Source organism: Chlamydotis macqueenii, chromosome 10 (genome assembly GCF_036417535.1).
Source record: "Chlamydotis macqueenii isolate bChlMac1 chromosome 10, bChlMac1.mat, whole genome shotgun sequence".
In the NCBI taxonomy this organism is placed as follows: domain Eukaryota; kingdom Metazoa; phylum Chordata; class Aves; order Otidiformes; family Otididae; genus Chlamydotis; species Chlamydotis macqueenii.
This window is the reverse complement of record NC_141565.1, coordinates 11,984,189-12,012,171: the sequence shown is the minus strand read 5'-3', so window position 1 is coordinate 12,012,171 and position 27,983 is coordinate 11,984,189. Positions and strand designations below refer to the sequence as shown.

General features: G+C 51.2%; 1 protein-coding gene across 1 annotated transcript in view; it reads right to left on the bottom strand.

Annotated features, from left to right (window-relative positions):
• The window catches only part of CHST13 (carbohydrate sulfotransferase 13), a 30,016-nt gene extending 11,833 nt beyond the window's left edge, over nucleotides 1-18,183 (bottom strand). The window contains exon 1 of the mRNA XM_086755608.1: nucleotides 18,055-18,183. Coding sequence (XP_086611734.1) covers nucleotides 18,055-18,148 — 94 coding nt within the window. The 5' untranslated portion in view covers nucleotides 18,149-18,183. The remainder of the gene's footprint in view (nucleotides 1-18,054) is intronic.
• Between the last annotated feature and the right edge of the window lie 9,800 nt (nucleotides 18,184-27,983).

Below are 27,983 nucleotides of genomic sequence, written 5' to 3'. Positions count from 1 at the left end.
GGGGAACCCAAACACCAAAATCCCACAGCAAACTCCAGACCCACTGACTCAACACTGCCGAAGGCAGTGACCCCTCTCTGATGGAGAAGGTGACCAAATAAGCAACCATTTTCTTTCTGGCATGCTGCATTCAGCTGTGAAGAAAGTGTGGCAATTCTGGCGCTCACGCATCTTCAGAGCTAAGGGAGCACCTCTGGGAATTAAAACCAAAACCCACTCCTATTTGGAATTACTTGAACGCTTTGATTTGGGAATGCAAATTTTTGGCTTCAGCAAAGATGCAATCCGATCTACTTAGATTCTTGTGACTGCTCATTTTTACTGCATCCAAAAAGCCAGTGGTACAGGCAACAGAGGCTGAATCAAAATGCAAGAGAAGAAAGGAAAAGAGTCACATACTTGATTTACTTAAACGCGTCCTTCAGCCCTGTGAATTCAGACACAACCAGCTCTGCTGAGCAGCTGCGAGTGAAACAAGAAGCAGGAGGTGTAACTGGCTACCACTGTGTCCCACCAGCAGCTACCTCCAGCACATCAGGCAGGACCCTGCTTCTCACCATCTTGTGGCACCACTGGGAAAATGTGTGTTCCCATGGCTCACAAGGCAAAAAGGGAACATCCCAAATACTCTGGATGCGGGGCACAGGACTTGAGGCCATAGTGTGGGAAATATGGGGTGGATGGCAAATGCTAGAGACCTGGCTGGGGATGCCAGGAGAGCAGCAATGCAAGGACGGGAGCTGTACCTCTCGCTAGGGGAGAGCCAAGAGCATCAGTCACAGCTACGAGCGTGGATCCTTGAACCTGCAGGATGTGACAGGCCACGTTCTCCCCCCAAAAGTGAAACAACAACATGACACCTGCGTACAAAGACCTCAAGCAAGTGCTTGTTCTCCAGTGCAGCACCAACCGTTGCCTTTCTGGGCATGCAGGAGGTCAGCAAGAGAACCAGAAGATGCCTGAGGCATTTCAGACTTACCTGGTAGCCTCTGGTCCTCTGCCGAGGACCTGCAGGAGTCACCGGGGCCGGGAAGATTTGGAAGGACCATATACAGGTCTAAGCATTTTGGGGAGACAGAGCCTTTCAAGGTGAACAGCAATATTCAGATGTGGACAAGCAATGGCAAAAAGTAACCAGCCCTATGGAGAACAACCAGAAGAGATGTTTTCTGATCTTTTCCCCAGCTGTCTCCCATGCACAGCACTGCTCCCCAAGCAGTCGCGTTACAAAGAAGGGGAGAGCTCAGATATCGACCTGCAATGACCCCACCTTGCACAGCTTCCACGTGGCGGCTAACAGATCCCTTTGGAGCAAACGCTGTATTTGACCTCTTTTGTTCACCCTGGGGCTGTGCCAGCAAGCGGTGAGCAGAAGGAGTGATGGAGGGGAGCTGGCATCAACTCACAAAACTCTGTAACTCCTAATATTTACAATACAAACATACGTTTCTCATTCCAGACCAACATCCTCTGTAACTTGGGAAGTGCCCCTGTGGCCCTTCCCATCTTTGCTTCTCTGTGCTTGGTGTGTTTGTCCCCGGTTATGGCTTGTTTCGGCCTGTTCCGCCCCATGACAACGTCCTCTTGCAGAGGCGCAGAACAGATCACTCGTTCCCATCAGCAGGCGAGCAGCGAGTGGCTCCCCTGCGCAGGAGGTCAGGTGGACACGGGCAACAGGCTGCCACCCAACACAGCCCCATGCAGCGTGGTCGCAGGCAGACCCACCGCTGTCTGCCTCCGATATTTCCCCCTGCTGACAAACAAGCTGGGAATATATAACCAGCCTATTCTCAACAGCCTGCCCTCTGCTCTGCGGGCCAAGCCTCAGGAAAGGCTGGCTGCCTCTGCATTTCTCTCTGCTGAGGTGGAGGCAGTGTAGAGTCTGTTGGAGACATCTGTCTCAGCTCACTCGTTAGGGAAAGGGAATAATCCGCCACTGTCCATCAGACCTCCCCCTGCCAGCTCCTCTCCCATTGCCTGCAGCAGAGCGACAACCCGGAGCATCCTGGGGAGCTGCAAGACCTTGCCCCTGCTTGCTCCAGAGCATTTTCAGACATCATAGCAGGGCCAAGGGGCAGGATACTGCTGAGCTGATGAGCTAGAGATGGCTGAAAGAACTGCACAGGATGCCTACGCCATCTCTACCAGGACCCAACAAATGCCCTGATCCCGTCAGAGCATCCCTCCATGTCACCAGCTGAGCCACAGTTCTCAGGCATTGGCATGGGACCTGGAAGTTTAACTGTCCCTCTGAAATCACGGGATAAATGTCTCCTCTCACCAGCACTGCATCCTAACTCTCAGGCTCAGAAACTGCCTCCAGGCACCTTGGTTTTGGGCCATACAATTCTATTTTCAAGCAAACATATGAGTCTGAAGCTCACCTGCTTGTCCATCAGAGGGCTTAACGAAGTGTATTTAATTTCTCTTACCATTACAAATCTGCTGCTGTGACTTCGCGTAACCCCAACAGCATCCACACAATGTGGTGGGCTGGAGAACACTTACCCACTCACTTTGGGGCTGAGCAACAGATCAGTGGCAGCTTTGGCTCAGGTGGTGGAACACACCCCTGTTCAGAGGTCCTGCTGAGTCAGCCAAGCGCAGGATCGTGGCCAGAGACACCCCTGCAGCGGCAGCCCAGCCTGCCAGGACTGCTCCCCATGGGAAGAGAAGCTGTGAAAACGCTCTGGTCGGCGGTTCCTGTGGTCCTGTCTTAACGCCGTTTCATTTACCAGAAATTAAACCAACCGAGTGACTTGAACTTGGCTGGATCAGACAGAACTGAGTCCCAGCAGCACAGGGATGCTTGAAAGCTTAGCTCAGGCTTTTTTTTTCCACTGCTACACATTTTCTACCATCCCCCCCTAGCCCTTTTGAAGCAGCCAAACCAAATAATTAACCCCCCCCCACCTCCTCTCACCTCCCAGCACTTAGAGGGCTAAACTGAGATGCATTGCAAGGAGGTTACCCGCAAAGCTAAGGGAAAAACCACAAACAAAAGCAGCTCGAAGGCAAGGCAGGACAAGATGGGACGTGCACATGAGGAGGTTTACACAGAGAATAACCCACTTATAACAGGCACGGCGAACCACGGCGGCAAAAGACAAATCTCCTCTCCCATCAGCTCGGATGGATGAACCCGCACACGTTTGCATACGGGAGAAGGTGGTTTTGCAGCACCACAGGCACCAGGGTCACCTAGAAGTGATGTTTTAGCCACCATGGTAAAATATCGTTCCAGGGCAAAATAAGGGACAGGTGCAGAGGAGGAATGAAGGCTGTACAATGGTCTACTCTCTTCCTCCTCTCCAGTACCTGGCTAAAACACGTCCCATTCCTGTGGGGCTGATGGAGGGGTCCTACCAGCCCTATCACGCAGACCTTCCTCCCCTGAAGATCTCCCCCTTTACCCCCAATGACTCCTTCTGCTTTCTGGGAAACTACTTCAGGCCAACTCCAAGCTGACTTCCTCTGGGAAGGACACGAAAGGAGGTATCACCCCCTGAAAATAATACCCTTGTTTGCGGCAATCACCACCTTGCAGCTTCTCCGGAGTCCCAGGGCTGTGTGGCACAACTGGATGGTAACAGCAGCCAGGCTTCCTGGCACTAACGCCAGCCTCCCTCGAGCCAAGAAACACACTCCAAGGAGGGGACAATGAGTCACTGTTTTACATGGGATAATTCGACTGACCGCACTGCCTTTACCAGGAAAAATCATTCACTCCTCTTGGGATGCGCGCTGCTGGCTGGAAGGCAATGGTCCATGGGCAAGAGAGGGACAAGCGGGTGCAATGCCTCTAGGAAATGTTAATTCAGGGTGTGGACGAAGGTCCTAAAGTGATGGATGGGGAGAGCCATGCAGAAGGGTGAGTACACGTCCTGCTCTCCTTCCAGCCAGACAGGGAACGGCTGAACCTGCCAGAAGCAGCAGCAGTTGTGAATGTCTGAGAGTGGAAAGGCACGGCCTCAGGGAACCGAAACGGGACTGAAAATCCATGCGCACCTGCCTCCACCTGTGCGTGAGCTCCCTGATGTCTGTATGCAGTCATCTGCTGCCTGGGATGCTGTGCCCGCAGCTCACAGGACGGGAGCGCCTCTGGCACCCTGCACTGGAGGACGGAGCGGCAGCAGAGCTGCGTCACCTCTCTCTGGTATCAGGGCACTTACACCACCCACAAAGTGCACAATACTACCAGCATGGGGCCCTCACGCACAGAAATCTGAGGACAGACAGACATACAGACAGCCCAAGAGCCCCAAGCATATTAAATGCACTTACACAGTTTCCAGCCTGCTGGAAACACGCAGCCGGATGCTCTCCGCTCCCTCGGTGCGGGGTTGCAATACCCCTTGTTCACGACCGTCACCTAACCTAAGTATTTCCGTGCTCGATGGCTCATGCCAGAGGCAGTAAAACCGCAGACGGCAGATACAGGGCACTGGCCTCCGGCGCAAAGTGCCACTGGCACCAGACTTTAGGTTGGCTCCATCTGGATCCAGCTCAATGCAGACACATTGACTTTCATAGGAAAATGCCTCAGCCCAACCTCTCAAATGCTGTGGCAACCTTTGTAGGGCAAGCAGTGCCACTCAGCCAAGGAATGACAGCAGACGCTTCCCGAACGGCAGGCGAGACAGAGGCAGCAGCCCTGCAGCTGACCCGACCCCCTTCCCAACCGCTGTCTCCTGCTGACTGTCCCCGTGTCATCTACTTTTGATCCCTTCTAGCTCAAACATGTCCCAGCCAAGACCTTAACCAAGAATCACACCTGAGCAGGGCTTTCTGATGGGTCACACACAGGGCCAGCACCGCCATTACCACAGAAATGTGACAATAAAACCTATTTCACATTGTCACCCCCTCCTCAACTAAAAGGATCCAGAAAATACCTCCGCAACGTGCAGCTTCTCCATTCTCACCCCTCGGGGTCTGCTGTGCCTTTGGCACAGACTGCGGCTGGGGACAGGACGCTGAGTGACATCAACCACTGCCGCCCCACAGCCTGCGTGCCCCGTTCAGCACCACGCAGGACATGGGATGGGAGGGGGCAGTAGCCCCATATGCAGCCCCGCTTGGATTTTTTTCTCCAAACCAGTAAAATAGAGGGGTCTCTGCTGAAAGTGCTCCAAAGAAACACGTCAAGCACTGCTGCCGATGTAATCCTCCCCATCCATTTCCATCAATCCATCAATCAGGAACTGGAATGCATGGTGCTGACTTTTCACCATCGGAGGCGTGCGAGCACTCCCAGCCACTGCCAAGCCAGCGCAGCCCTGCACACAGCCCCCTTCGGAGGGGCGCTTCCCAGCAGGCTGCCGGAGCACTCGCGTGTCCAAAAGAGACAATGGGCTCGTGTGTGTGTTTGGCTGCTGGTGCCTGGATGACAAACCCAGCCCACAGAGCTTCGTATTTGCCGTGCAGACTCAGCGCTCTGCAGTTCACGCTGGAGCGGAGAGACGATTTCGCATTAGTGTGTTTGCAGCCAACTGCCTCTTCCATATGCTGTACACGCTGCTCAGGCAGCAGCCACAAAGGTGGCCAGGAGATTTGAGGGGTGTCGTCAAATGTATGTAGTTTTTTTTTAAGCTGCTGCAAAAAGAACATGAAACTCCTGATGTGAGATTGGGGCTGAACATCCAGCACCACTGCGGATTTCTACTGCATGTCGCACACACTGGGTAGGAGAATAATTACCTTTGCAACTTTATTCCCCTCCGACCTCCAATGGGAGACTGCTCAGCCTTTAACAACTGCCTGGAAGAGACTCCTGAAACCTGAAATCCCTGGTCCGTTCAGGCTTCAGCCAGATGACTCCTGTTTAGGCAGTGCTGGCCGTACCCAAGCCAGCATGGGGACTGGCAGTCACTGGTTCCAGAAGCGACTGTGATTCAGAGATTTGGCTGCTGGAGATGCTTTAAAACCACTGGAGCGTTACTTTTGATGCTCAAGATCCTGGGAGGTTTACTCAGGAAGAAGTTATTGCCATTAGGAAGATCCTAAAACTACATGTGGGAGCTCCTTGTTTTCTGTAAAGCCCCATGAAAGTTCTTTCCTCTCTTGACTCCTGCTTTCTCACACAGCTTACTTTGCCTTCATGTTTCTGAAGGTAATTTTTCTTCATTTCTCACCGATGGCACCTCTTGGACCATCGCCGTGTCACCAGCCATACCCAGGCACAGGGGTGGGCACAGCTGGTCCCCGGCTGTCTCTTCCCCAGAGACAAGGGTGGCTCAGGCTTTGTTTTTCAATGAAGGCTTTCTTATTCCAATTCAGTCAACTTGAGTCAAGGATCAGCCAGGGAAACTCTAATCAAGTGATGGAAAAGGGTGACAGCTATAGGATTAGCTCACAATAAATCACGCAGAGAAGGAAAGAGAGAATCCAGCTGCTTCCAGTAACCTGCCAAATACCACAGCATCGTCCCTGGGGAGCGGAGCAGGAGCAGAGCCAATGGCAGCTGGTCCGGATACTCTGTCCCGTTCAGTGGTTCCACCTAAACCCTCATGTCCCCTTGGTGGCAGGAGGCTCTGATCACCTGGCACCAGCCTAAGGCAGATGTCAGGAAGGTTTAGTAGAAGGATCACAGGCATTTGAGGTGGGGGGATGTATTTCACTGGGGCAACGTGCCTAGCTCTCTGCTGTCACAAGGATTGTGATTGAGATCTTTATAGGAAAGAGAAAATTAACAGTATCCAGCAGGAATACAGCCTATGTGAGCAAATAAAAATATCTGTGCATATGTACCATGCAACCTTCTGTTTTCAAGTGGTTAATGCCTCCTACAAGCTTTCCAAGAGTAATTTCTCTTCCCCATTATGCCTGTCGCTCTCCTGGCCCCGGCTGGCTGCTTGCATATATAATGCAAGCCTGAACTGCCAGCATTTCCATTCCTTGTCAATAAACCCCTCCTTTCCAGTCTGCTGCTTGACAGGAATTGCAGCAGAAGGAAAGGCTTGCGCTGGCAGTGCCAAGGCAGAGATCCCTGCTGGGATGCGCAGGGGCTGATTTTTCCACCGGGAAGGCTGCACAGGAGACCAGGGACCCACCTTCCCCCCTGTGCATCCGCACGCCGCGGTGGAGTCTGCAGCCCTGCAGGCTCCTGTCGCCAGGGCGGGCTCAGGCAAGCCACAGATGGAGAAAGCGCTTGGGCTTGGACAGCCGCACGGATCCGCCAAGCCAAGCGCCCGTCTGCACCAGCCTGCTGCAGCCATCTGCGCCCAGCTGCGGAGGCCACGGCAGGCCAGGGCGCATGGGGACCAGGCTGGAGTTGCTCAAAATCTGCCAGGTCTGGTTCAGGCAGATGCTGTTTGTGCCCTCTGCACATAGGCTACCTACACACACACAAGATAAAAAAAATGAAGTCTAACGTCGTGTGGCTCGGTGACTTGCCTGCTGAATATGTTTCAAGCCATCTTGTCAGTTCCACGCATCTGGAATTGATGAAAGTCTCAACAACCAGATCCTGGAAAAAATGCACACTCAGCAACCCCTTCCCAATGCACCACCTTGCATGCAGCCGCTCCCCACCCCCAGCTGCGTTCCACGGCTCTCGCCCCTCTGAGCTCGGCGGAGGCAGCTGAGGGTCTGCATCCCACCTTTCTGAATGACAGCAGGGTCTCTTGCCTTCCCACAGGGAATGAGCAATGGAGACATCAAGAAGAAGGGAACTGGGAGCCTTGCACCCACACCCACCCAGCAGTGACCGTTCACGGGCTGGTGAAGCAAAACTCCACCAGCATTGTCAGCCTGTGTCTGCTGATCCTATTAAGCTAGAGGGAAATCAATCTCCCCGATACTGCCAGGAGTAAACTTGGAAAAGACCCAGCTGTGAATATGCGAGCCCTGCATCCTTGCCAAAAGGAATGGGCCGGCTCTGCAGATGTGAGCAGGACTGAACTTGCCGCCCTCCCATGCCATGGAGAAACGTGGCCTCGCAGCGATGCTTGCCACGGCCAGGGGGGAGGGGGCAGAGCTGCGTGCTTGCAGGGCACCACAATAAGAACAAGGGTGGGGCATTGCTGAGGAGCTTCTGACCTCCAAATTAGTTTGTGCTAATTTCCCAGGTCCCTGCCTTGAAGGAAGCCATCTGGAACAGGGGAGCCAGCCCTGGAGGCACCCACACCCACCGGCTCCAAACAAACATCACCTTTGAACCTCGTGTCAATATTACCCGTCTTCCTGCAAGGTCAGTAATTCATGGCACAGAGCAGTGAAGCAACATCTGGCCAGAGAGCAGGCTTGGATCAGATTGCATGTTGGTGGTGAGGCCGCAAATCCATAGGGAGAGCAGCGGTCCTCAAACCCACTGCTGCTGCTCCCTCCCCAGAAAGGCTGGGAAAGCAGCCAGGAGATGGAGGGCTATCCATCAAGTGGCATTTACAAAGAGAAGAATAAGCTGTGAGCAGTGCTGTGACAAGTGGCCCCAGTGTCCTTCCATACCACAGAAGTGAATGCTCAGTGGCACATCTCCATGCATACACCCCGTGTTCAGAACTGCCAGCACCTGCCCAGCCAGGACATGGGTTAGTAGGCATGGTGGTGTTAGGTTTACGGTTGGACTTGATGATTTTGGAGGTCTTTTCCAACCTTAAAGATTCTACGATTCTATGATCTGCCATGCCCACCCAGGCTAGAGGTTGCTGATATGCCACTTGAGCCACTACGGACACAGTGCCCCATTCAGAAGAGACTTTTTGGGGAGAAAGCAGCTTCAAGTCCACCTGGATAATGCTCTGAGGGAGTCTATGAAAATTAAGTCCCATTATGAAAAGCAGGGCCTCACCAGCATGGGGTGCTTCTGCATCACAGCAGGTCTCAGCACCTGCGCTCAGCCACCTCTGTTTACACGGCCACGTAACAGACTCACCCGAGCACGACACCAGACTCTGATCCGGCGCGGTGTGGTTTGCAGCGTCTCCCAGCTGCGGAAACACCTTCGCCATGTGACGCACCACCACGAGGGTTCGGTGACGGCGATCTGGCAAAGCAGCACCGCTGGGAACGTGAACGCTCTTGTCTTTCATTGCTGCAGTGCATCAGGGAGGACTGCTGAGAAGGTGGAGGGAAAGCAGGACATGCTAACAGAGGGAGCCAAACCGGGCTTGGAGGAGCCAGGCTGGGCGGCTCACGGGGCTGGGAATGGCTGGTGCTCCCCAGTTTCATATCAAACAGCAATTTTCATCTCACCATAGAACTGCTGAAGGATATGGGTTATAAAGCCAGGCTTTCCTGCATGGGTACATGGTGACAAGCCACCTCAGCTGCAGATGTGGTTGCCGAACCCAAGGGTGACGGAGCTGCTGCAGCACTAACCAGCGGGGAGAAAAACTGCTTTCTTCTCGCAGGAAAGGCCAACTCCCAGCTTTTCCCAACCAAATTCCCATCAGCCTGCCTGCCCACAAATTCATAACTGTTTTATCTAATCAAAGTTCATCCCAATATTAAGAGCTCAGGGGCATGATGGTGAAAACAGGAGCAGGCAGGCCAGGCTGTCCTCTGCCAGGCTGCAGGAATTCCCCACTGGCTGGCTCCAGGCTGGACACCTCGGCACCCTGAAGCTAAACCTGCTCAGTGCCACCCCAGTAAGCTAAAAGGAATCCATTTGCACAGATTTTGAATTCCTTCTCCTAGGCAAGGATCTAGTCTATTTAGAAACAAAATTCAGGCAGATCTTTGCCTCTGAGCCTTCAAAAGGTGGGAGCTGGAAAGGGTTACAAGGCAGGGATCTTCAGAAACCATATTCACCCCAACCAGCCCAGTAAGAGCTGCTACAAAGGGCCTGGGAAAAAAAAAAAACCTCCTTGACAGCATTCAAAAGAAATGCTGGGGGAGAGCTTAGCTTCCCTCACACCAACCTGTCCACGAGCAAGCCAGCATAAAGATGTCCCCGCATCTCCGATGGCATGGCTGGGGTCCAGATCCCACGCAGTGCTCTTGCACAGCCTCTCACCAACTTTTCCCACTGAAAGGGCATTCTTCTAGGCAGCCGCCCAGGACGAGTCACAGTGATGCCTGGGGCTGACGCTGAGAGGTATTTGCGAAGCGCAGGGGAGCGTGTGTGCACGGGGCAGCAGGATGTGTTTGCTTTTCACAATCGCTGTCCTGTCTGCGGGGCTCAGACTGCCAGCACACCTCAGGACACTACTGTATGCTGCCAGAGTCAGCCCAGCAAGAAGGGAGCAGAAATTCAGGGGCTGTTAAATGGTGGGGTGGCGGCTGAGGATATTAGTTGCTGCAGATTCATCTGGCTATGAGCTCTCCTCGGCTTGCTCGGCTCCACACAGAGGGGAACAGGCACTGGCGGCTACTGAAACCAACCGTGCTGCCTCCCGCAAAGTCTGTGAATGTCCCAGTGCCTTGCTGGTGCTGCTGCAGCCCCCCTTTGCTGACCAGCCAGCACACTACGTCTCCTGACCGCACGAGGCTTGCGGTGCGATTGGCACTGTGGAACATCGGGCATCACTTCTGCGCAGGACCGGGGCTGCACAGAGCCACTTCTGACACCGTGTCCTTTGGCTCCCCTTCCCTTCCCTGTTCTCATGCATGCTGCGTGCTCTCTCAGAGGATCACGCTCTCCTTCCAGCACAATAAACATAGCATCAGCTTTGCTTCCCGGTTCAGTAAAACTATAAAAGAAACAAAACCAAACCACATGTCTCAGTGCTACTTCCTACACCGGGTGATCTCCTCTGGATAATGTGCAGAAAGAGGAGTTTATCCATCTAAGCAGTGGCCACCCAGCTCCCGGGGCCAAGACCAACTCTTCCCACCTTTGTCCGTGTAAGGCTTTGACTTAGACCGAGATTTTTGGCTTCCCAGTGGAAGCCATAGGCAATTGGGAAAAGGAGAACTGAGCGAGTCCAGGCTGCAGAGGAGATGTTTGGGGGTTGATCCCTACTTATCAGAGCTCTACAACTGATCTGACTGGATAATTTACTGGAATTACTGCAGACCTCCAGCTGAGTGAAAACTGGGCTGGCCAGAATAAACCACGACAGCCAGCATCAGCCAGAGAAACGATGCCAGCATCTGGAGATGAGCATCAGGGAAGGAGGGTGTCCGCACACGGCAGCGGTGTGTGTAGGGGGCATTTAGCAACAGCTCCCAGCATCCAGCCTTGCTGGAAGGATTTTACTGCCCAGTGGGTAGTTGTGTTGGAAAAAGGAAAAAATTAAAAGATCCATGTGAAACAGTGGAGAAATGGCAGAGGGCCTATAGTTTAACATAGACCTGCCCCAGAGCTGCAGATCCAGACAGGAGACAGAGACGGGGTGTCCCGGTTTACAGCAGTGCGAGCTCCGCAGAGGCAGGTACATGTATGGGAGAGAGCAGACTGGTCTGAACTGGACAACAGAGGCTGGGAAGACAGGGTTCATCTCTCCACTGACACCAGGTCTTCCCTCTGCTCATAGATTGTTTTAGTTGGGGGGAAAAAAAAATTACCCCCAGCTCTTAGGGCAGCTCCATTTGTCTCTGTTCTCCACAGCAGTGCAAGCCATGAAGGCAGGACCGAGGCATGGCGATGTTCATCCCAGGCCTTCCAGGCCACCGGAGCTACTCGATGAGATGCTCCCTCCCTCTCAGACTACTAATAATCTTTAATTGCCTTTTAACAAGGAAAGTTTTGGGCATTTTCCCAGCTGTGTCTCAAAGGCTCGATGAGAAACATCCCCGCCTTGGCCCCACAGAGGTATTTGGGGAGTTAAGCTCTTCCTTGGGTCCTTGGCTCTGAGGGGGAGTACGGGGAGTTAAGCACCTAATGCCTTTGTAGTTTCTTGGCTTTTGATAGCGAGTCCTGGGAAAGACAGCTGTGTTTGCACTGGGATTAAGATGGAGGGTTTGTCGTGCTCTCCAGTCAGATGCTTGCGGGAAGCAAGGACCAAGAAAGAAAATCCAGCAGATAATAAACCCCAGTGGTCCCAGGAGTGCCCTGACCACTGCGTCCCCCAGCCTCAGACCCGACTGACGACCACCAGAACGTCCTTTCTGCACAAACACAGGCAAAGGCCCTACTGCTCCCAGAAGATGTTTTTGTGGGGTCCTTTTCACAGGATAAAAAGGGAGCACTGGGGTTTGAGGAGTGGGGACAAAGCAGAAAGCACAAGTGCCAACATGCTGCCAGGGAGAAAGAGGCAGGCTGGGATGCCAGCGGGATGCGGGGCCAGCGAGGGCTGGATCCACCTGGCAGAGTCATGGAGACGTGAATCCCTCCTGCAGGCACAGAGTTAACTGACGGCACACTAAGCCCCCTCCTTCCCCCTCCCAAACCCCTCGCACGTATCAGAGATTCAGGAAACCACAGAAAGCCAAGAAGGACTAGAGAAAGCATTCCTCACAAAAAGTCCAGCCCTCGGGAGCAGATGGGCTTCATTAGTGCCCTGCTCTCAGCACCGGGCAGATTTTTCTACCATGACAGGTCACGGCTACAGCGTTTCACATCTTGAAACACGGCAGATCTGGGGGCTTTCCAGCCCAAGCTGCCCAACACTTCTGCTGACAAACACCACTCTATTTTGAGTTCTGCATTTGGGTGCTGGGTCCTCGAAGGGCAGCAGCAACATCCTGGGCTCCACAGTGCCGAGACCTGGAATCTGAGCCGGGAAAAACTGCCCCACGACAAAAGCGAACAAAACAAAACAGAAAAGCCAAGACCATCTCAGAGGGCATCTTAGATTTCACATCCCTACCCACGCTTGCAGCTTTCACCAGGGCGAAGGCAGCGTAGCCCTCGTTATTGGGAAGGCTGAGGACATGTGTCAGCCAGCTGCAAACATGACCCAGCCTCAGAAAGCCTTCACTGGCCGAACCGCGCTCACGTCCCAGGGCAGAGCCTGGATTTCAGCTTGAAAATACCTTTAAACAATGGGGAGGAACTGAGGTCTAAAATAGTCTCTTTCCTGTTCTGGAAAAAAAAAAAAATCCCTGGTTTGTAGAGGTTTGATAATATCTCAGTGTGTCAGTATCTCCGATCAGGCGAGGTCTAGGTGCATTTGCGGGTTCAGGGACTAGTGCTCTGCGGGACCACAGTCAAACCACTTAAAAACTCTATCATCTCTATCACTCTCTAACAGTTTGTCCCCCCTGAAGGGAAAAAATCTTTAAGCACAACGTTAGAGCTAACCAACAGTTCACAAGAGCAACCACTGACTTTGGATGCATAGCTCAGAAAACTTGAAAGGCCAGATTTGCAAAGGTCAGAAGCAAGAGCTTCTCCAGGACCTGCTGGTGCTGAGAGATGCTGGGATGGGGAACAGAAACCACCCCAAAGTTGGCAGAGAGTGGTAGCAATGGATATCTTCCACATCCACCTTGGCACATCAGAGGGCTGCCAACCACACCGAAATGATAAGGCACAGTTTCCTGCCTGTGATGGGTGCTATGCGTGGTGGTGTGGCTTCTGGCATTGCTGCTCATCCTCCTGTAATGCCCAAATCCTCCTCTCTCAGGCTGGTGAAGTGGAACCCCCAGTCCAGGAGCAGCTGGAGGAGGCTTTGCTCTGTCAGTGCCCAGAGGAGATCCAACCAGTTGATGCAGGAGCAGATGAGGATGGAGAATGGGACCTTGCTGCTTCTCTGCTCACAAAACTTTCTGGAGCAGTATCACAACCTTGGCGCTAGGACAATCCTGGTTCTGCTATCTCTCGTTGTGAAAGGGTCAGATGGAAGGATGAGTACGTCTAACCCATGAAGTCCCTGTGGAAGTCCAACAACTTATGCTGACAGCATGTCATGAAAGAACATGGGGAGTGCAGAAAGCAGCGCTAAGCAAGTGCTGCTAAAAAGGTATAAGAAGCAACAGCTGGATGCTGCAGTGGGACAGAACCAGAGCAGAAATAAAGCAGCATTTGGAGACTGAGGGTTTTTCCTTCTTTCTTATTGGAGAAGGTGATTCAGTGCTGGAACAAACTGGAAACAACAGGAAGCGGAGCATTCCCTGTCCCGCTGGCTGCCTCTGTGCAAGGTCTGCTTCTGTACCCCGCAGCGTGCACAAGTCATGGGACTTGACAGAGAAAGGATGGGGCAAGAATGGAACAGCCCGGCTCTTACGCAAGGGTCTCCTGGGATCAGACCGAATGATCTCACCCTTCCTTCTCGCCTCAGGCTCTCAAAGGTGCCTCTTCCCCCAGACACTTCTGGGATTGTCCCCTGGACTGCAAGGGGACATTTTCTGAAGTAACTCTGGTCAGAGATAGAAGCCTCAAGAGGGAGAAGGTTATGTAAAATGCTTCACACAGCACCCAGTCGCCTCTCATTATGAAATATGTTCTTTCGAGCCAGAGGAGCTGTTTAATAACTGCTCAGGAGACGGCAAGTTCATGCACATATCCCTCCAGCCCCTCACTATCAGCCTGAAAACTGCCACCTCTCTGGATGTCAGTACAATTTGCGTATTCATGGTTTCCCCAAAAGACCTACCATTGGGGTGGCCCCACAGCACTTTTAATTAAGGTCAGCAGAAACCGCAGAGGCTGATGAACGTAGGGCCTTACCACCTGACACTCACCTCCCTCCACCTCCTTCAGATGTTCTCTCTTTCCTCTACCCCACATCTGTACTAGCGTAGTCACCCCCAGCTCCCCCACTGTTACTAAAATCGGTGCGGTTCCCCTGAGAACAGCAGTGACCAAAGCTTTGCTGTAGACAAGGATCAGCAGCCTCCAGCATTTACCACTGCACCAGCCTAGACATGCTGCGACCAGTTAGAAGAAATAACGGCCGGAGAGCCCCACTGCTTATTCCCACCTCCTCCAAGCAGAAAATGCATGGTGTGTAGAAGTCAGCGTAGCCACCACTAACAATGCGGTATTCCTGGAGGAAATGGCAGGGGAAGATCAACTCAGAAGATGGATGACAATCATGCCAAGGCCAGGCAAGATCTTCTGGACAGCTGTGGGTTGACACCAGTACAGCCAAGGCCTCCTGATGGACCACGTCACTCCCACGAAGCTGAGATCGCGTGAGGTTTGCCCGGGAGCCAAGCATACCTGCCCAGTCCACCAGTCCAGATGTAGGAGGGCCTGGAGATGCCGAAAGATGCCTGCTCCAGCCAAACCCCATAACTACCCACTGTGGCAGTCTTTGTAAACTCCACTTGCAGCTGTGCTTAGCACCACTTTAGCACCTTCCTGTGATGCAGATGTTCTGCCCTTGGCCGTGTGTCTGTGGGCCTGGAGTGAGACAGCCAGAGGCCGACAGGACAGCTCATCGCTGACCATGAGGCAAGCAGGAGACAGTCAGTGGGTGCAGCTGCAGTACCCCACGGCCAGGGGAGAACTGGGACCACAGCCCCCGCGTCTGCTCACTGGTACAGCCAGCGGCAAGGAAAGCCAACGTAAAACCACACGGGATGTGAAGTCAGTGCATGCTCACGCACACGAGCCCACGTGCAGACGCTCTCCCTGGGGAGCGCCGAGACGCATCTCACGTCTCCGGAGCACCAGTGAGGTTGGCAAATGCACCCGAGCCCACTTCTCTCTCCAGGAGCTACAACGGGCGATTCTGCCACCGACTTCAGTACTAACAAATTCCACCCATCACCAAAATAACCAACTCGGCAGCATTCAGGAGCAGAGTTATTCCAGCACACGCTGGTGTGTGTGTGTTCCCAGGGCAGAACAAGAACGCCTTATTCCAGCACAGCCGTGGAGTTCAGCGCAAACCGCTCCACGCGCGCAGCTGCCCGCATGGAGTTAAAAGGGGGAAATGCAAACGGAGGAGTTAATTCCTGCTCCCCGAGCTGAGCGAGCCCTTAGAACTCTCAAACTTGAAGGTTTCTGGTTGTATCACCTTTCCTCCCATGCTGTACGCCTTGTCCTGGTCACAGGACAGTCTGATCTCCGTGTGCTGTTAGCAAGGATGAATTCAGCACGTTACCCGTAAGGGACCGGTGGGTGGCCCAGGAAAGGTGACCTGCTGAATGCTGCTAAAGACGGAGAAAAGGATCCGGCTGCTCCTGGGGGAAACTTATAGCTCTGCTGTTTTTTCTAGCATTTTTCTTCATTATTATAGAGAAACCAAATGACACCAGACAACTAGAACTCCAAATAACCTCAAGGTAACCATCACTTTAAAGATGACATTTTCATCTGCAAATTGTTTACCTATTACCTAACTTCTCAAATTCAAGTAATTGGCCTCGGTTTGCTTTCCCTTGGGTTAAAAAAAAAGAAGCAATTTTTAGCTTGCTGCTTTTCTGTATTTGGTAACGACCTTTCCTCTGCTAGTATGAGGTTTTCACAGAACTAAAGAGAAACGGAAAAACTGTAAACTGAAAAACGATAAGGGAAAGAAATGGCACAAAAACAAAGGCTGGACCCAGGGAGATAGCTATGCAGCTAGAAAATAACCAGATTTTAGAAAACATGAATATCACTTCAATTCACCTCTTCTGAGAGCCTTAAGGGGCAAATCTGCAAAGGGTGTTCAGCACCCTTGCGAACGGGCTTCCACTGCGTGACAAACGCCACTGGTTTCCACCCAGTTAGGATCCCACCCCAGACCTATCACCACCTACAGCACCTTTCCAAAATCACGCTCGCCCCATATCAAGGCATCAGATCTGCAGCCCACTTACGGGCATTGCATTTCCCAAAGGCTCAGCTGGCCAGTGCCTCTCAAGGGAGCGTCCCAGACCCGAAATCACCCAAACCCCCCGTGAGATGCCATCACCACTACTGTCACCTGGTTTGCTCTGACCTGATGGGAACTCTGCATGAAGCTGTGCTGAGATCATGAAAGGGATTAAAGTCAAGTAAGCACAGAAAGTTCTGCTGACTCAGACATGCAGAAGTCTCCTTTTGAAAACCAGAGTCCTGAAAAGAGCCACATTTTCCAGTCAAATACTAGAAAGCGAACCCAATGTAAAACGTAATCACCTCTCCCTTAGGAGCCATGGCCATCAGAGCCGACTCAGTGCTGCACTTTTTGCTGAACACTCTCAATACCAAAAAAAAAAAAGATGCATATATAGTTTCTTTAAAAAAGAAAAAAAAAAGTTAATATGGAATACAATACTGATTGTGGTCTTCTGGGATTACTGAATTCATTTGACAAACTTCACATGCTCTCCTAGAAATAACAAATGCAGAAACCTAACTCCTCTTCAATCTTGTTCAGCCAACAAGCTAAGCCTTTTTTTTATTTTTAGGAAAAAACACATTAAAGTGATGGAGTAGCCCCTATAAGAGGAAAACAGCATATAATTTGGTCCATGCTGATAAAATTCCACTAACATTTCAGCCAAATCAGTCTTCTGCATTTTAAGACGTAACTCTAAGGGCACCATTGATGGATTGCTGCTGTAAACAGAAAACATTAGTACATTGTTAAAACTATGGGAATTACCCAATAACGTCTCTTAGGAAAGAGGAGCTAATTTCCCTCAAAGAGCAGAAAGCAGGCAAGGAAATAAATAATTCCACCAGTACAAAATTGTTTACATTTTAGTTCTGTGATTACTGAATTGTTTTCCAAATCTGGACGATATTTCTAAGAGCGCGCACTAAAGAAGTCTCTTGAGCAGTTGAGCCGGACTCCCCGGGACTTTTAGCCACCGTGGGGGTGAAACGGGGACTTTGCGTGGAGCAGAGCGGCTCGTCCCCCCGCGCGAGCCCCCGCTCGGCCTCGCAGGGGCTGCAGGGGGCTGCGCGCAGTTTCGTCCCCCGATTTCACCCAACGCGGGGACGCCGAAGGGAGCAGTCACCCCCGAAAAGCCCCCTTCCACGATGAAACGTGGGTTTCCGCGCCGGGCAGCAGGGCTGTGATGGGAACCCAGTCACACGCCGCAAGCCAACACAACGGCCAAGTTCAGCGGCTCCCACCCCAGAAACCGGCACCCGCGGGGCGAGCCCACCTCCCCCGTGGACCGGACCCTCCGGACCGGCCCCGGCTCTCACCGACACCACAGGGGTTTTAGGAGCCAGCAAGGGGCTGCCCGCGGTTCTCCCCCCACCCCGACCCGCTCCGTCCCGCGGACCGGCCGGGGGTCCCGCCGGGCGTGTGTCCCGTCCCGTGTCCCCCCCTCCCCAGGCCGGGCTGGCGGCGGACCCACCTGGGTTGAGGCTGCTCTGGAAGTAGAAGACGACCAGCAGGAACGAGCCGAGGCAGGCGGCCAGCGCCAGCCCCGGCGCCCGGCTCCGCCGCATCCTCCGCCGCGGCTCCGCGCCGCAGCCAGGGCCCCGCCGAGCCCCCCCCCCCCCCCAACCCCCCCCGTACCCCCCCCCCCCCCGCGGCCCCGCAGCCGCCCCGGGCGCTGCTCCCCGCCCCGCTCCGCCCCGCCCGGCCTCGCCCCGCCGCCGGCAGGAAGTGACAGCCGAGCGGCTCAGCCGGGGGAAGGGGAACTTGGCCCCCCGGGTGCCCCGCAGCGCCGCGGCGGGCGCTGGGCCACCGGTGGCCGCTGCGCCGCTCGCCCCATCCAGCCCCGCCGGTGGCTGGGGGGGCGCGGGGGTGGCGGGGTCTCCTCGCCCGGGACTGCGTCCACTCCCTGCCAGAACGCGGGTCCCGACCAAACTCCCGGGAAGGCTTGAAAACTACTCGCGGGGGAAGAGAGAGTTACTGGTGTGCTGGCAGGGCGCGGAGTTTCCCGATGACTTTTCTCAGCACGCTCCGTACTTCGTAAGCATCACAAAGTTTTGTGGCCTTAAAATCTACCTCCTCTTTTTTTTTTTTTTTTTTTTTTGCCTAACCCCTTGGCCCTCCAGACTTTAACTGAAGGCAATAACGCTTCTGACTAATCCCAACGCAAGCAATAAGGTTATATAGAAGCAGGACATAATTTTCTAACTAATCTCTGCCTGTTTTTTTGGAAAGCAAGAGCGCAAAGCTCTCTTTACCACGTCCTCTAACCTCCAAGCTCTGTAATTGCAGGCAAACCAAGCTCTGAGCTTCTGTTGCCCCATTTTTGAAATAGCAGTAATGTTGCTGACCCACCTCTGTAAAACACTCAAGATCTACTCAAAGGCCACTTGCCAAATTAGAAAGTCAGGCTGTGAGCTGCATTCCCACTGACAACAGTCAATCACTGCTTCTGTCTTCATCCCCAAAATACTTAGCTTTAAGAAAAAGAGGCCAGGGTAAGGAGGAGCCACGAAGAATAACAAAGAAAGCCTGGGTGTGTGCACATGCTGGGCTTCATTCTGCCCTCATTTAGGGCCCAGTAAACCAGGAGAAGGAATTCATTGCAGTGAAGGAAGCTGGAATTAAATGAGATCCTGAGGAGTGCCTTGCAGGCCAAGCTGAGCTGTCACTGTGGAATTACACAGCTCCTGAAAGTCCCTGTTGGGTGGACTAGAGAGGGGCAACAGAAGTGAGACCACAACTGAGCTTCATCTCAAATGGTGCAGCGACTTTGCCTCCCTTGGCAAGTGTGCAAAGAGCTGGGATCTGCCTTAGGTGCAAAGACGGGCTGAGAGACCCCAGGGACAAAGGGACTAGCTGAGTCCCAGTGAGGAGGAGAGACTGGTGTGTGCAAATACGTTTTGGTATCTGCTTACAGGCATTACCCTTGATGGGGATGCACTACAAAGTGAGACCTCCCTTTGGTTTTGTCTCTGAAGAGGCTTCCAACAACCTCAGAGGGGAACAAAGACATAGGGGTTTTGTCAGCATTAGAGGAGACCAGAGCGGTTCTCTGGGTGACCATTACAGCAAACTGGGCTGCTGTCTCTGAACCTCTCAAGGGAACAGAGTGAGGGTTCAGAGACTGAAGGTGCCTCCAGCCTGGGCAGTGGGAGCCCCCTTCCAGTAGCTTTTCAGAAGCTGGAAGGTTCACTCAGACAGCAGGTGAGTTTTTCACTATTTGCATCTCCCAGTAGCGAAACACTGGAAAATCTGGACTGAGACTCTCAGAGGAGCTAAAATAATCATCCCTTAAGCTCAACTTCCCTGGGTTCAGGAGAAGAAATAAAAACAGTGCCAAGTGACCAAACTTCACCAATAGTTGGGCATTTCTTTAAAAGAAAAATACAGTAAAACACCCCAGTTGAAACTCAGACACTGACCTGTTGAGTCCTGCTGACTGCTGTCTGTATTTCGTACCCAGAGGGCAGGGCTGAGGCCATCTGTGATCACATCAGATATGAAAGGCTGGTCTTCCAACAGTCCGAGGTGAACGTGCTGCTCAGACCTGCGGGGCTGGACGAGGTAAGAGGAAGCAAGCCGTGAAGATTTTGTAGGAATTCTACTTGGACTTAGCTGCAAATATGATCAGCTCCAATGCTAAACCATCCTTTTTAGAAGGACAAACACATTTTCCAGGGGGAAGAGGTACATTATGGCAAGAGCTGGTCAAGAACACCAGCTTCTGGGAGGTCAGGGCTTTGCTATTGCCCGCTTCTGTGTGTCTGAGAAACTTCCCTGCTCCCACACGCTGATGTCTCATACCATCCCCCTTTCCCTGCAGCTCCACCATACAGAAAAGAAAGAGCAAACCCAGCCTGCAAGGCAGACAACAGTTTCGTGCTTGCCTGAGAAGAGAGGTCACCCGAAGAGTAGAAGAGCAGAGGATTAAGCTCAGGCTTTCAGACTCCCAAATTATTATCCCAAACCTATTTCTAAGGGAATCATCAGATTCAGTTTGCACTGGAGAAGTCCCCTCTCTCCCTCCACAAGCCCACTGGTGACTGGAGAGTAACTGAGGCATGAAGCACACATGAACATACAGCTACTCAGCAGCATGTATTAAAGGAATGTGGCAGTTTTCCATGGGCAAGCACTGAGCCCAGCTACCCTAATGGGCTGCTTTTCCAAGTTTATTGGAAGAATTGAGAAATTAGTATTTGCTAGAGACTGGGAATGGCTCCTTCCCTGACAGGCTGTGAACTCCAGGGTGGAAGGACCACCCTGTTCCCTGTCTGCACAGTGCCTCACACCATGGGGTTCAGGCCATGGCTTGAGCTATTTATGACGGTAAAGGCAATATTGATAACCAAGAATAATAGTCTAAAGGTACTAATAACATGGCGCAGAGGAAAATTGTTTGTTATTGCCGAGGCATGGAACTGCATCTGGCTTGTGGGTGAAGACTGAGTGCTTTCCGCCTGCAGAAAGATGCTATGCCTTTAGTGCAGTGCACGCTTGATTCCCTCCCTGCTCATTAGCAGTGCTCGTTACTGTCTTCTCAGCAGGTTTCTCACAAATGCCTTGCTGTTTCCCAGGACCTTGGTGCCACTGAGTGAGATTAACCCCAAGCTTTGGTCTGATGACCATGTTGAATGGACATTAACATCAGCTAGTTTCAGCTGGAAGCTGAGGAATCTGTTGAACTCCTCCCCAAGTCCTGGTTTTCCAGCTACTGTGAAAAGGAGTCTTTCTAGGGGATGCTTTGCTTTCGCACCAGTTATTTAATTCTGGAGCCTGAATGCCACGGAAATAGTTTACCCGGGCCTCATGCTGGTGAGACCTCCATCTGCTGGTGGCCAGGCACCAGTGCACACTGTTTGCTGCCGCAGCCCCCAGGTTTTACCAAGCTAACAAAGGCTTGGGGAGATACGTATGGAATTACACGGATGCAGTACAGGCTTTCTTCAGAAACCAACGTCTGGGGAGCTACTTACAGAAGTGACTGTGGGTAATCTCCTCTCTGTTCTCCAAGCACGGTATTAGACATCACCCTGCCTCCAGGATGTCTATGAGCCCCAGTGTGTCCTGATACTCACTGCTTTATTTTAAACGTATGGCATCACTGTAACGTGTTAGCTGACAGGGACCTTGCAAAGCCCTTACACGAGCAGATGCAGGTGCAGCTTGTTCTGAAACTTTCCCAGAGATGGACACCCTGCGATCTGGCCAAGCAGTCCCTTCCAGCTCTACAAACCCTTGAAAGGTTTTCCTACCACCTTATCTGAACCATCCTTGTCGTAACTGGGCCCAATACATTTTTCCCTGAAAGACAAGCAGGATACTTGGTTCTGTCACATTTTTGTATTAACCAGGAAAGGTCAATTCTGCCAATATCACCAAGCTGGAATACTTGCTTTCTCAAGCACTGCATGGATTTTCTACCATCTCCTGTAAAAGAAATACCTCTGGAGAGGTAACTGGAGAATTAGAAGTACATGTAATAAAACAAGACGCTTGGTGGATCTTTTAAATCTATGGCCAGATTTTGCCACTTGTTCATACAAAGCAGCACTGATGCCTTGAGAAATCTCCTTGGTCTCGGGGGTACAGGGCAGGGAGTAAGCAGCCGATCCCAAAGACACTCCATACTTTGCGGAATCCCACAGATTGGGGGGTTTAGCAGCGTACGTTGCCTGAAGTTAAGCAGGTTCATACGCCTCATCAGAAAAAAAAGTACTAAGGGTCAGGATAGTGCGAATAGCATCCGGTCCCGAGTAGTTAATATTGTAACCTGGCTAATTCCATAGCTTGCCACCCTTTCTGTTCCCAAGCAAAACACTAATCACTTCTCAGAGATCCTTTTGCAATTATCTCCTGGGAAATCTCCCTAGAGACCAAGAAACTAAAAACTGGACTGTTGCTTCTCATCATGAAATTCTGGCCTCTGTCAAAATAGATTTCAAGAGATCATTCCTTTAACTGTCTTTCTGCCATAATTAAAAAAAAAAAAGGCAGCAGCTGTTTTATTTTAAAAGCACCAGTGGTGATGGGAGCAAACCAAATTACAGGCTCTGAGGACTACTCGCTGCCTGCAATGTTTGCATCTACTGGAAATGCCGTTGGTATGATGGAAACTCCCATCAACCCTTTTATTCAGCAGTGGCAACTAGGGACATTGTTTGCCTGTTGTACCAGGCATTTATATTTCATTAGTTTATACACTGTTTCCAGCTGGGAGCTTGTTCTCTGCTGATGTCTGATTTAGGGGCTCACATGAGGAAAGGATGTGATTTACAGGTACAGACTGGAAAGCCAATTGCCCTTGATCTTAGCACAGCATTGGGAGCAGCAGTTACTTCTGACTGCAGGAGCAGCAAAACTGTTGAACTCCCACCAGGAGTGCGAGACTCCTGTGGCCGGTGTTTGCTTCGTGCTCTGCTGTTTCTTGCACGTTCACAGCAGAAAGCTGCAGCCTCTCTCCCCGCTGCCCAAAGCACCGGCTGCTGGTACCTGCCATCCCCCTAACAGCTACAGGAAGGGCTATACGAAGAGAAGGGGATGCTGTCGTGTTGCTGCGTGGCTGAGGTGGGAGCCAGCTAACAACCTTTCTGCTCAAGGGAACCCTGTGAAGCCCTGGAGCAAGCTACCGCGATGGTCCTGCCCATCCTGTGTCAGTGCACAGCACACGACTCAATACACAGCTTCTCCTGCATTGCAAGGAAACACAATTCAGAGGGAGGAGGTGGAGAGAAGTAATTTTTCTACTCTGTCACGTAGATCTCCTGCGAGCACGGCTTTGCACAGAGCAGGGACTCATATACTCAGTGCTCTTATTTACAGTCTGATCATGGTGACTGGGAAAGAGGAGTCAGAGCATTTCAAGCACAAATAAGTCTTGCAAGAAAAACATGTTTCAAGTTTCCCTCTGAAGGTGGGAACTTCTCCCTCTCATTCCTTAAATATCTTATTGCCTCCTCCGTGGAAGACCCGTATCTGCAACATCATGAGGGAAGAGTGAAAACTCCTGAAACAGGACCCATAGGCTTTTACCTGGCTCACAAACGGCTAACTCAGAACAGGTACATTGCCAGACTTTTTATAGGACCCAAATTGCTTTCTCTTCCAGGTTTCTTAGGATTAGCGGCCACTGAATATTCACTATTTAGTAAAAATATCTTCCTTGTTGTTCTTACCTTGTACTGCAAATCCCAACAAATAACACCAAATCCTGCTGTGGGGAAAAAAAAATACAAATACTCCTGTACATATATAACCAAATCACTCAGGGCAGGATGGGCTCGCAGGGGCCCAAGCCTGTAAGTTTCTGAGCAGATCAGAAAGCCTGACTGCATCCTGCGCCTTGCCGCGTCACTTCACAGTGCGGCGTAAAGATGTTTAAGTTAAGGGGGATTACGAGCACTGCCCTACTGCAGGAGTTTGGGATTAAAAACAAGTTGGGGCCAGTCTTCTCCAAAGGAAACAGGCTCTCATGATGGCCAGATCCATGCCACGACTAGGACATCCCTCTGGGCATGTGGTGCTTCCCCTGGTAGAAACGACCAGGCTTAGACTGGTGACTAGAAATGCATGCCAGTGTGTTTTGACTGGGCAGTCTGGTGGCCCTAGCACTGGAGAGCATCCATGTAAACAGCAGCCAGGCATCCTGCCTCTGGGAGCTGCTGTCAGCTTCTAGGAAAGCAAAGCATGCACACAAACCTCTCTTTTTTCCCCTAGTATCATAGCATCGCAAACAAGATACCAATGGTACTGAAGCCAAGTAACAGGCAGTAGAGGAGCTGCCAGCTTTTGTTACACTGATGAACATCTAAAACCAAGAAAAGCCGCAGGAACACACCACCAAGCTCCCTTTCACTGTGCTCACCAGTGTAACATTGTGATGCCTTCCAGCTGTGCACCAGGAGAAGTGACTAACAACTGTCCAAAGTTTGTTTTGAAACCCCTCCATGAAACAAACACTCCCTGTCCACACTATTTACTCTGTTTGGTGAGGAGAAGAGCTGTTTTCATGCACACTGGTGCAGAGACACCAGTTTTGCAGGCATGCTGTCAGGAGCACGGTTTGCATTTGGAGCGGTAGCCCTCCTCTCCTGCGAGGAGTTCCTGCCTTAGTCCCCAGGAAAGCCTTTTCCCAGACAGAAATCCCTTGGGTTTCCCTTAGGCAAAGGCTAAGGAAGGGAAGAGGTGTATTTGGTGAAGTGGCTAACTCTCAAGTACTTTGCAAATTATCAAAACCCAATGAGTTGAGTTTTATTACCTGGATGGTTTCCTACCATCTACAACTCGGGGGGACACACAGTGGAGAGTCTGCATTACCGGGTAACACCAAACCTCACTGTAATTTATCATGACCTTGATAGGGTATTTGGGAGCCCAGTGCTTGGAGTCCTTGATCTGTTAAGCCTCTGTCTGCATTTGGGCCCTATTGGACCTCACCGGCAGCAGCAGGTGAGATTGGCACAATACCTGCACCACGTAATGACCTTGCTACCACAGTTCCAACATCAAGAAACAAGAACAAGAAATTCTCTCCATCTAGCCTGGGCACAGTTTGCATTCAGAAGATTCCCAAAATGAGGAAACTGGGGCTTGGAGATGCCATCAGGAGATCTCTCCATATTTCAGGGCAGTTTGAGCACTGTGCTCTTTAAACCATTTGGCTGAAGCTGGTGATAACCAAGAGGGAGAGAGTGTTTGCCCACACAGGCACAGCACCTTTGCTGATGTATTTGCAAGCTCAGAATTGTTTGTTTGAAGCCTGTAATGAAAAGGCCAGACCTTTGGCTGCTGTAAGCGTTTGCTCAGAGACTGTATCCATTGTTATTCCAGCCGAGGGACCACATCCAGGAAATCTATACATATATATGATAGAAAGAAATTTGTTAACAGCATGCTTTTATACCTTCACAAAAGGTCTAAGCCAGATTATTCTAAGCTGGGCTTTATTTGCTTGGAAGTGTGTGACTCAATAGCACAGACAAGCCAGGTATCTCAGGAGCAGAGCAGGCAGCAAAGGCTGCTCAGAAATTTCTGCAAAAATTTTCCTGCAGAAATTTCTGCAAAATATTTTCCCGTTTCCTAGACTTCAATCTATTTACACTGACTTGTTCATGACCAGAACCCCAGGATCAAATGATCTGGTCTTGTGATCTTCTACGTCCAACCAGCCAGCAGCCAAGATATAGCACGAGAGAGACACCCTCATTTAAGCACCTCGTCTAGAAAGCCTCCTTTCTCAGCCTAGCAGCAATGAGCGCAAAATTGTGACCTGGGGTGTTTCATCTTCCAACTCCCCAGGTCTGAACAAAGGCAGATTTGTCCCTGAGAGCAGAGTGAGGGGGTGTACTGTGGTGAGAAGTGCTCGTGGCCGAACGAAGCAGCTCCTCAGCCTGGCAGGGCACCAAGTTCTGAGAGAGCTCTCTTCCCTGCAGCGCTCACTTTGCTGCTGTTATGTGCACATCCATCTGAAGTGGCTCCAGATACAAAGGGAAGGGACAAAAACCCCACACTGTAAATAACAACATAAATTGCCATCAGTGGTCAGAGCAGTGCTATAAATGTCTCCTCGACCACAGAATAAGCATGCTTGAGAAACTTCCCTTTCTCCTTAAAACGACAGAGGTCCCATATGTTCTTGTCCCTCTTGCACCAGGGAAGCTTGGGCAGGCCTGCCCCTTCTCCCCTCCAGACCCCATATCCTGATAGCGTAACCAGACCATTCAGAAATAGTGACACTTCTGAAACTCCCTACAAGAAAGCAGCCTGGCCCTGGAGGAAGAGGAGAATGAAAGACAACTGTATGGAGCCATGGTTTTGAAGAAACCTGTGTGACTTAGCTTCTGACTTCACTGACCACGTTTAGGTTCCCAAATCCCTCTAGTACGGCTGAAACATTCCCTCATGACTAAAACAGAGTTTCGTGTTTACTGAAAGGGGTACAATTAAAATAATCATCACCATCTAAATACTATTTGTGAGCCTGTACCCTGTACGTACTGCCACAAAGTCAAACCCAGGTTTGTTACTGCAATTTTAAGTATAGAGAACTAATTGCATGTGCCTAGACATGACAGGGCTGGTCAAATCCAATCTAAACAGTTTCTATTTCATGGAAACCCTGACTGAAAAAAGCATATAAATATTCTTTGTCCACCAATCGTCCATGACTCTCTGTGTTTTCACTATTCTAGGAAGCCTGAGATACTATTTTTATTTAGACTAAAAATAATAAAGGCTTTTCTCCAATCCTCTGGGTGCCCTAATTGAATTATGTCTGCATTAGTAAACCCCAGCACTGCTAAAATCAGACAGCCACCTACCCAGAATGTCTAGGAGACATATCTAGGAGGCATGGTGTCTGCCTCCTCCAGAAACTCTATCCCGAGGTGTCTTTTGCAAGAAGTTTAGTCCTGGAAAGTTACCAACTCAGCTTAGTATGGAGAGGAGAAAGCACATTCCAAGTCTCTGAGTCACTGCAGAGAAAGCCTAGGTGGCTGGCTCCTCTCTTTTATAAAGAAATCTTTCAAACAAGAACTTTGGTCCTGTGTTTGCACAGTCCATCATAGACAGAAGGGGACAGGGCATTGGATTTGCAGTTGGAGCTCTTATTAGTACCACAGTTAATTCAGGAGAAACAGCCCAAGTAGCCCTGCAGACAAGTAGCCCAGACAACTTACATCAAAGGTTTGCAGGTAATCCCTTAGCCTCTTCTTGCAGCTGTTAGCCACAGAGTGATGATTCATGACTTTCTGCATCATGTGCTCCCTGAAACTTGAGCCTGAGAGTCCCAGTCTTAGTTTCCAAATGCTTTTAGTTGCAGCTCAGTGAGAACATGCCTGTCACTGGACCACAGGCGACCCGGGAGGAGGTACCAGTATGGCCTAGAAGGTGATTTCCCATTTAAGCACAGATTGGCTGGCTGGCTGAGCTGCTGATGCTCTGCACTGCTCAGGGCATGGCCAAACGTCTCTCAGAGCTCTTGGCTTGTAATATTAGCCCTGCTGAAAATGTTAGAGAACCGTCTGACAGCTACCAAATCTATATATTGATGGCAGCTACCTCCGCTACTTTTTAAGCAGTTGCTGTATTTCCAGCTGGTTGCAATGAGATGGGCTCTACCCTTTTCAGTATAGCTAAAATAATCCATAGAAAGACCCATAAGCCTGACCTTCTCTGAAGTGTGCTTTCAGTGAGGGTGGGCGGCGAGAAAAAGCTAATTCTTTTCTACAGATGTTCTCAGCAATAGTGTGATTTCAGCAAAGCCAGAAAGAATTCAAATGCCTCTCACAGCTCAGGAAGAAAGCACAGTGGTATGCTTTCCCCAAACCGTCTTTCCAACTAACAGTGCAGCTAGTGTCATTAAAAAAAAAAAATAGAAAAAAAAATGAAGTGAATAGTGAGGTT